Source organism: Benincasa hispida, chromosome 3, assembly GCF_009727055.1.
Source record: "Benincasa hispida cultivar B227 chromosome 3, ASM972705v1, whole genome shotgun sequence".
Taxonomy (NCBI): Eukaryota; Viridiplantae; Streptophyta; class Magnoliopsida; order Cucurbitales; family Cucurbitaceae; genus Benincasa; species Benincasa hispida.
In genome coordinates, this window is record NC_052351.1 from 45347801 (window position 1) to 45357414 (window position 9614).

The 9614-nt window shown below is 34.0% G+C and overlaps 1 protein-coding gene across 1 annotated transcript; it reads right to left on the minus strand.

Moving 5' to 3' along the window:
- Positions 1 to 1462: 1462 nt before the first annotated feature.
- LOC120074264 (protein SSUH2 homolog) lies at positions 1463 to 5725 on the minus strand. The gene is made up of 7 exons (XM_039027334.1): positions 5471 to 5725; positions 5151 to 5357; positions 4813 to 4879; positions 3564 to 3895; positions 3241 to 3382; positions 2905 to 3030; positions 1463 to 2115 (listed from the first exon to the last, which is right to left on the minus strand). The coding sequence occupies exons 1-7, from the start codon at positions 5490 to 5492 to the stop codon at positions 1731 to 1733; spliced, it is 1281 nt and encodes a 426-aa protein (XP_038883262.1). The 5' UTR covers positions 5493 to 5725; the 3' UTR covers positions 1463 to 1730.
- Positions 5726 to 9614: the final 3889 nt, after the last annotated feature.

Below are 9614 nucleotides of genomic sequence, written 5' to 3' on the forward strand. Positions count from 1 at the left end.
ATGGATAAATCACCCAGGTTCGGGTTCATAGCCAGTGACAATTGCCTCATGAAGACTCACTTTCAATACGGCTGCGGCAGGTTTCCTTAACCAAGCCTATGAGTCGCTGGCTCATTCTTCAACGGACACGCAGTCAAAGTCCTGGTCTCCTCCCACTGTTTGGAAGCTTACGGTTTCATGATCTATTTCACTCGGCAATGTGGGTTCTTTTCACTTTTCCCTCACGGTACTACTTCACTATTGGTCACCTAGGAGTATTTAGCCTTGCAAGGTGGTCCTTGCTGATTAACACAGGATTCCACGTGCCCTATGTTACTCGGGTCAGAGCGTAAGCGAGTGATGCTTTCGGCTACTAAACTCTCGCCATCTAGGGTGCAGCACTCCACTGCTTTGCTTATAAGCGAGTGATGCTTTCAGTTAATTAGCAGCATGACGCTTGTATTGCTCTCCTACAACCACATTTTCACGGGTTAGGTTGCTCCACTTGATTCCATTTTAGGGTTTAGTTTGGGATTGTTGTAGCTTTGAAAATAATTGATGGCAAATGTACTTAGAAAAATCAGAAGTGAAATTAAGTAAATCAATGTTTAGTAAATTTCAGCTAAATATCTAAAAAAAAAATAGGTTATAGTGTTTGGTAAATAATGCTATATTGTTGTGATAGCAATGACTAAATAGACTTGCTATCGAAATTTGTATCTTTTTTTGTTGATAATTTATATTTTAAAATATTTTCAAAATATTATATTATATATACTTTCAACTTAAATTTATTTGTTAGGAGAAATAGATGCAATTTTTTTAATTTATTATTTAAAGAAAATATTAATAACATTAAACTAATCAACCTAAAAACTTGGGATATAGAATTTGATTTGATAAGGAATATATTAAATTTATAAAATAAATTTAAATTTACAATAAATAAAATTGAAAATATGTTGGGAATTAACCGCTGTTTTTATCAAAATTACTACTTTTAAAATCTAGTATGGAACATATTTTAAAGGTTACATAGTAAAGTTCAAAAACTAAATTGTTGTAAAAATGAAAGTTCAGGAATTAAATCATTACAAACAAAAATTAAGAACTAAACTGTTAATTTTATGAAAGTTTAGGAACTAAAAAGTGATTTTTAACGAATTTAAAAAAGTGCGATGACTAGCATAAAATTTAAGATGTGATTTTAACAACTAATGCAGATACTCTTAACGCCGTCAAAAGTAATTCAAAATGCAGCTCAACTTTAAATTATTCTTTTCCCAAAATATAACTGAATTAGCAAGAAAAATTATTACGCACAGACAAGAAGATGAAGAATCTCTCCAATCTATATGATTGATGTCATTTTCTCTAATCTACATTAATATAGAAGATTAAAGATTGATTTCCCGTTCTCCCTCTTTGTTATTAATATTAATTAAAAAAATGAAAATGATTTTAGATTCTGATCCAATGAATATATAGTTTGAAAGAGAAGTGAAAGTGATATATATGAAGCCAAACTTTGAAGCAAAGCAAAACAGAGAGAGTTCTCGCACTCACTCTGAAAAGCACAAAGCAAAAGAAAGTTAAAGGCTTGGCCAAAAAGATAACCCATGACAGAAGGCAACAATGCCAAAGTAAATAAAATTACACAAGAAAGAAAGAAGAGAAGCCACCCCATTATGAGAATTCAGAATCACAATACAAATCTACGAACTGGCAGCAGCCATGTGGTTTTCTTTTCTTTACACCTTCAGCCACTCCAAGCAAGGACACAGCCCCCAACAGAATCTTGAAGGGTAGTAATCCTTCAAGTAAACTTCCTTACTCAAACCAACAATGTAGAAACTGAAGAACTTTCCACGGTCAGCCATTGTGACACGGGTCACTGGTACAACTGAGATAATATGTCGTTCGCATATGACACGTGCAGTGGGAGAGATAGGTGCTCGGTCTGCTATGACTTCAGAAGAGAACTTGTTGAGGAAGAAGAAATCTGCAAAGAAAGCTGGAGTACATTGATAGGCTTGTGTGTTGCATAACTGGACTCCTTTGGCTCTGTGGAACACTTCGTCGGGTACAGATGCTGCTCCACTCATAGCCCTTACTTTTCGAGTTGAAAGTGTCCTCCTGCAAAAGAAGAATTCCTTTCTTGTTGATGTTATACACATCTTTCAGCAAGAGAAAATATAAAATATACCTAAATAAACAATCTGATTTATTTGCAGTCTAACTAATCTATAAAACGTGTTTAATCGTCAAAAAGACTATTCCATATTTCAAATGCAAATCATGATGAGAGGTGAATAGGAAGGTAGACTGACAAAAACCATGTACTACAGCTAGGAAAATATTGGGTAAAGCCTTAAAGGAATACTGGAAAAGTCAGATTCTTCATGTGGGGCTTAGCCTTTGGAAGTGGTAACGTGGGGTGGGAGCAGTACTTCAAAGGGTGAACTCCAAACCTTCAAATTTCATTTACTTGCAGCTTTCTTTGTGGGAAAGGGGAAGAAACTCGAGTTCATATGCTTGTTCAGTGCCACTCTACCGTCATTTTACCTTTAGTATGCAGTTAAATTGTCAATGGAGCAGCTAAACGTCTCTTTTGGAAAGTATGAATTAGGAATGAAGAATTTTCCATGATAAATTCAGAAGCATGTAGAATATTTGAAACTATCATAGTTTTTGTGGCCTTTCTTTGGAGCCCTTTGTACTGTTATTGTGGCAAGGATTCTCTTTTTTTTAAAAAGGAACCAACTGGGGGTTTTTCTTTGTAATCCCTTTCCTCCTTGGCTTTGGGTTGATTTCTAGTTTCTCTTTGTAATTCTCAAATGAAAGTTACTCTTGCTTCCTATCAGAAAAAGTTGTAACTGGGGAAAGAGCCAGTTCTAGAAAATGTATCAGAATTAGTATGCACACCATCTAACCACCGCGATACTCCGAGTCAGAAGAGAACCACTATGTTGGCATGTCTCACACTTAATCAGGCCACGAGATCCGCAGGTTGCACAAGGAAGTTTTCCCTTGCCATCACATTTTGCACATCTGCACATGACACGAATGATTCAGCATAGAGAAACAAAATAATATTTCAAACAGAAAGTTCACAGAATATCAAATCCCATGGTAAGGGCATTTTGAGTTCAACGCCCTGCTATCACAGCTATAAATCAAAAGTTTTACGAAGAAGCTCGTGCAAGAAGCCACTAAGCAAATAACTGCACGAGACATGAGAATCTCAATTAAAAAACTTACATGGTGTCAGATCCATCTCTATGAGCAATCAAACCCCGACCATAACAAGAAGGGCATTGAACCATATGATTTTCAACATAAAACCCAGGTTCTTGATCTGCGTTACATGTCGGACATACAAGATCTCCTCGTCCTGCACAGACTGCAGAGTTTTTCAAATGCAAGTGTTAAAATCGAATGATAGTGAGCCTAAATACTTTATGCTTAGTACTGTCTTCAGACCATAAAATTTCCACTCAAGTTTGCAGGAGTCAGAAATTCCTATCAAGTACAAAGTAAAAAGCATTCCAAATAACTACTAATTTAATTTCCAGGGTCATCACCTGAACACTTCTCGACGGTTTCTGAATGAGGAATTCTTTTCCTTGATTCTTTAGAAGGTACAAAAAGAAGTGGGAACTCAGATTTCAAATCCAATTCCCAGATTCCAAGTTCAGGTCCATTGTTTCTTCCATCAATCGAGCCACCTCTACATGGCTCAGTCTCTTTTATAACATCCCTTTCCTCAATAAAAGTATCCAGAGTTCCCACATAAACATTACAGTCTTCCACAGCACTAATCTTCCACCTACGAGCAGGGCGACTTCCCCAGCAACAACGATGACCAACATGATCAATAAGCAGTTCTCTTATCTCTACTTCATCCAATATTTGTCTGCACATAGGTCATTTCAGGAGCCACATTAATTATTTGCCTCTGAAAGATAAGACTTCACTCGTCACCAAAGAAACTAGAAAGCAAAAGATTGTCTGAAACTATTTTTGATAGAGAATTTCATACTTTTTAATTTTTATAGGAACAAAAGTTATGTAAAAGCGTGTTTGAATAAAGGTTTATTCAAAGTTATTTTCTCTTGTTTGTGTTTCTCTAGGGTATTTTCATAAATGATCTATACCATCAAAATACAAGTGCCAAATATTTGCAAATATTGACTTCAGTACACAATAAAGTAAACTTCTACCAAATCATTCTTTTCAAATGCATTTCATAAAAAAAAATATATATATATTTTCAATACTGCCCTTAAAGCTTTGAGATAACAAAAGGCCCAATTAATAATGATTCCATTTTTAGTTTTATGATTTTGAAATTTATGTTTGTTTCCTCCCAATTTTCCTCTTGTATTGTCACCTTCCTGGAAGAAACACTTGAATTCCTAGTCAAATTCTAAAAAAACAAAATAAGTTTCTTAGTTTTCAAAACTAGGATTGGTTTTTTGAAAATATTATCAGAAAGTGGATAGCATAACATAGAAACTTATGCGTGAAAATAGTATTTATAAGCTTATTTTTAAAAAACTGAATAGTTATCAAATGAGGCCAAAGATGAATGAACATTTGAGTAAGAGTCTCCTCATACAAACAAGAGAAAATTTTGAAGTGGCAGATGAATAATGAGTATGTTAACATTAACCACACTTATTATTGATACTGTTTTTCTTGCCACCATTATTACTGTCTACTGATGGTACTCGGGCAACCACCATATTTACCAAAACTAATCACTATCTTGCGATCACTTTCATGTCTCAGTTCCCTACAAAAACAAACCAAGTCCTTCGCTCTTCTTACCTTCCAAAATCATTATTGGTTCGAGCAGACTCTCCTGCATATCCACCTTGATAAAAGAGCCCTTGATCTGCAGCAAATAACTAATCATTAACGCAGCAAATTCTTCTCATTATTAGCTATGTTCATTATCCCTCTCAAATCCGAAACAGCAAGTGTCAAATCTCTAACCATACTTAACAAGAAGCAATTCATAATCTAAATGGAAAATTCAGGCAATGAGTAAATTAGTAATATCATCCAAGTCCAAATTCCTCTACCTGCGCTAAAAAAAAGCTTCCATAAAAGCTCAAAACCATTTTCACCCACGAATTGTTCTTTCGTAAAAAACAATTGCGTACCTCTAGGATCAGGCTCTGGCGAACTAACCAATGCGCCATGAAGAGAAGGCGGGTAATAATTAGAAATATTAGGCGCCGATCGAATTTCTTCGACGCTAACTTGGGTTCCTGCAAATGAATCGGTAGGGTTCGCAGAGCCTGTTGTTCTCAAGTACTGATAAGGATTCAACTGATCCCTCCCTCTATCTCCCAAATCACTTCGATTTTCTTCTCGAATCCATGGTGAAATAAGAAATGGGGAAAATCCCACAAACAAAAAGTGTCAGAAAAGCTTATTGAGAGTCTAGAATTTTCGATTCCAAAGAAAAATGAGAGTGTACCTGAAATCAAAGGTTCCTCCATGTCTGTATCTTGGTGGGCACGATTTGGGGTGGAAGAAATTAGCGTAATAACAAGCCCGTTTCCTTCACAGCGAAGAAATCGATCAAAATTGGTGATGGTAAGGGATTTTGTGATGTTGATCTTGATACTTGATAGAGTTCCTCCATTGATTTTTTTTGTTTGGTCCACGTATTGGTGGAGTTATTTCCATGTCTGTCGTCTTCCGTTGGTTGTTGGTTTGGTTCATTGCTCTCGCTCGTCCTCTTCGTCGAAAACATTAAATAAAAACCAAAAAAAAAAAATCGATCTTGTTTGATTGATGGGAATTTTCATATCAACAAGATCAAGAAAAAAAAAAACCCATTAAATTTAAAGTAAGCGAAATGTTTTATTATGTCGAGATTATTCATTAGGAACGTTCAGGGTAAATATCATCCTAAAATTATAAATTATAATAATCATCTCTTGAAAAAATTAAAATAATATTGTTATTTTAAAAAATTTATAAAAATATTGTTGCTTCGAAATTATTTATAAAAATATGGTTGTTTTTTTTAATATGTCGAGTTTTCAAATTTTGACCAACCTAGGTCGAATTTTGAAGGTTTGACCTTCACTTTTCTTTTTCTTTTTTTTTTTTCAAATGTGTCGAGTCTTCAAAATTCGACCAACCTAGGTCGAATTTCACTTTTATTTTTTTAAAATTTTTCATTTTATAAAAAAAAAAATTCTAAAAATATTTTATTATTTTATTTAACTTAACTCTAAAAAGAACAAATTAAAAAAAAATAATATCTCATAAAAATAAAAAGTGTAAATTAAAATATCTCATTTATATAAAAATAATTACAAAAATCAATGTGTCCCACAAGATGGACGTCGTCGATTTCGAGCTGGTTGTCGTTGTCGACTTCGAACTTGAGGTTGCTCTAGTTCTTCTTAATGTTGCTCTGGTACCTTTGCAAGCACTTCATAATATAAATATTCATTAATGTCATGAACTAAATGCTGGCATCATCATCGTCGGACTAACATAATCAGTTTGACTCTGCGTCTGCAGGGCAACTCTTCCACATTATGGGCAACCTCATCAAACTCATCATCTTCTCGAATAGGTCCTCCACATCTAAGAGCTGGTGGAGAAACAATAGGTATATGTACATATAATGTATCTCCTCTATATAGTTTTGGTTGTCACTACATATAGGAAGAACCTGGTTCGGATCATTCGCAGCATCACGGAGTCTACTGTTGTTCAATCTCTGTGAATTATAAAACAATTAGATAATATTTAAAATAAATTTAAATTAAAAATAATTAGATAATATTCATTCATTTACCAGATGACCCACAGCTGCTCCCGAACAAGTGACGTAGCGCCTTGTGATATTATTACACCAATAAATGTAGTCTTGAGTGACATTCCTGTCAAATTGTTCAATAGAAACCCCCACTACAATAAACCTTACACGATAGTGTCATCGCACTACCAAATGTGTAACGACCCGACCCCTAGGACTCAAGTTAGGTTGTTACTAAACACATGCATGCATAGAACTTAAAACAACATCCTTTTATAGTAAAATAAATGTTAAATAAATAAGTTGAACTCAAAAGACCTTCATTAAATTCATATATTAAAACAGACGATAGGGTACCCATAAATCATAAATGATAATAAATAGGTTTGAAAACAAATTTTAATGGTAAGTTTCAAACATCAAATTGAAAGTTGAAAAAATGGAAAGAAATCTAAATATCATGAGCGGAAGCATAAAACTGGCTCGTTCAAGGATTCCTCTTGCCATGCGCCAGTGCGTCCTTGCCCTTACCTAAAATATAAACATGAGAAAAGGTGAGTATAAAATACTCAGTAAGTAACCTCACTACCGGGGTCAGGCTAAGCATTTATGTCCAATAAATGCAACATGAACTGAAGCTTTCTACTAGTGGGACATAAAAATTTCTCTTACATGGCTCACTCTTTTTCCTTTCCCTTAGAGTGCACCTCCTACGTACACCCTAGGTCCTCTCTATAAATGTAGGGATGTGTACTTCTTTTGTACACATGGTTATGCATACACCTATTTCGTATACACATAACCTACTGAATGTGTACCTCTTACGTACACATGGTTATGCATATACCTCTTTCGTACACATGGTTATGTATACACCTCTTCCGTATACAGATAACCCACTGAGTGTGTACCTCTTTCGTACACATGGTTATGTATACACCTATTTCGTATACACATAACCCACTGAGTGTGTACCCTTTCGTACACATGGTTATGTTTACACCTCTTTCGTATACACATAACTCATTGACTGTGTACCTCTTTCATACACATGGTCATGTATACACATCTTTCGTATACACATAACCCACTGAGTGTGTACCTCTTTCGTACACCCTAAATCCTCTTTATAAATGTAGGATGCATATCTCTTTCGTACACATGGTTATGTATACATCTCTTTCGTATACACATGATCCACTGAGTGTGCACCTCTTACGTACACCCCAGTACCCTCTGGGTGTGTATCACTTTCAATACACCAGCCCTAGTATATCTCTTTCATGTACCAGTGCCCTCGGACATACATCACTTTCATGCAATCACATAATCTGGAAAGGAAAAGAGATTACATTTAACTACATATTACATATAACATTCACATAATCATGAGTTCTCTAAAATCTCCTCATCGAGATCATGTTAATTAACCTCAACGTACGTGTTTAATCTAGTTTTAATGGTTCAACTCTAGTACATCACTTTCATGCACTAACTCATGTAAACAATCAAATATTCGAAGTTTCATAATACATTATATAGCCTACACACTTTCATAATAAATCACAAAAATATGTACATCAACAAATGCTCCAACTTTCACTTAGTTTTAAGACATTCCAGTAGTAGTGTCGCTTAAATCATAATTTAGGGTCATGCTCAATCGTACTTGTAATATGTCTCATAAAATTATAAATCATGCTCATACATTAACATGCTTTAGATATATTATCACATGCTCATATATCTTTTCTAGACAGTCTATTAAATATCGGAATAATCAAAATTATCCTTGTAACTAGTCTTAAAATCTTCAAAATAAATCGTAAATTTATCGCCTGGCACAAAGGCGGTTCCAGTAGTAAGATTACTTACCTCAATATGAAACTGAAATAATAATTATGCACTTAAGCAAACTCTCCAATCCAACTTCACAACCTTTAGTCCAACCCCAGGGCATGAGGAAAATTCGTTTTAGTCTTCAAGCTCGATTCCATACATAAAGAAATTTTAGAAGCCAACAAAATTCTTGTCTAACTAGCACTTCAATCTTAAATCACCTCAAAACCCAAGTCAAAATCCAATAAAAAACTCCTAATTCAATCTTATTAGTGTTGAATAGCGTGATCCCGACTTCAAACTCCGATCTAAATTTCCAACAAAATGGGCTATCGTTAGATTAACTCAAAAGTCAAAACCCCAAAACCCAAAGAGCCTTGGAGGGGGGAGTGTTGTCGCGTGAAAGGGAGAAGAATGTGTATTTTCTTTTCCTTTTTTGTTATTTCTTTTTAATTCTCCACCACAAAAAAGTATAAATAATAATAATAATAATAATAATATATATATATATATATATTATTTCCTTTCCTTCTTAAATTTCAAAATCCATATATATTTTTTTCTTTCTTAAATTCCAAAACCCTTATATATATGTATATATATATATTCCTTTCCTTAATAAACATATCACATCAAACTCAAATCGTTCACCTCTTCTCCAATTAATTAAATAAACCTCAAAACAAATTCATCAACTTTAATTCACTTCTTTCCAAAAATCCTAAATCCCAAAATTAAATTTTAACTTTCCAAATTAACTTAAAATTTAATAACTTCCAAATAAACCAATTATCTTTTCCTAATTCTTTACTTAAATTTTGGATTCAAATTCCAAAATTAAATAGGGTAAAATTTTAAAACCACAATTTTCCCTTTTTCCCTTTCAAATTTCACAAAACTCAAAATTTATTATCCAAATAATTCAATTATCCCTTCCAATTAATTTAAAACTCTACTCAAAGAATCCATATAACCAATAAAACTTCTTCAACCGTAACAATTT

What these genes read in the sequence shown, in the direction of transcription:
- LOC120074264 (XM_039027334.1), bottom strand. Translation starts at nt 5,492, where the DNA reads ATGGAGGAACCTTTGATTTCAG. An exon ending in GCCAGAGCCTGATCCTAGAG is followed by an intron (nt 4,880 to 5,150) that starts GTACGCAATTGT and finishes TATTTGCTGCAG; the next exon opens with ATCAAGGGCTCTTTTATCAA. An exon ending in AGAGATGGATCTGACACCAT is followed by an intron (nt 3,031 to 3,240) that starts GTAAGTTTTTTA and finishes TGTCATGTGCAG; the next exon opens with ATGTGCAAAATGTGATGGCA.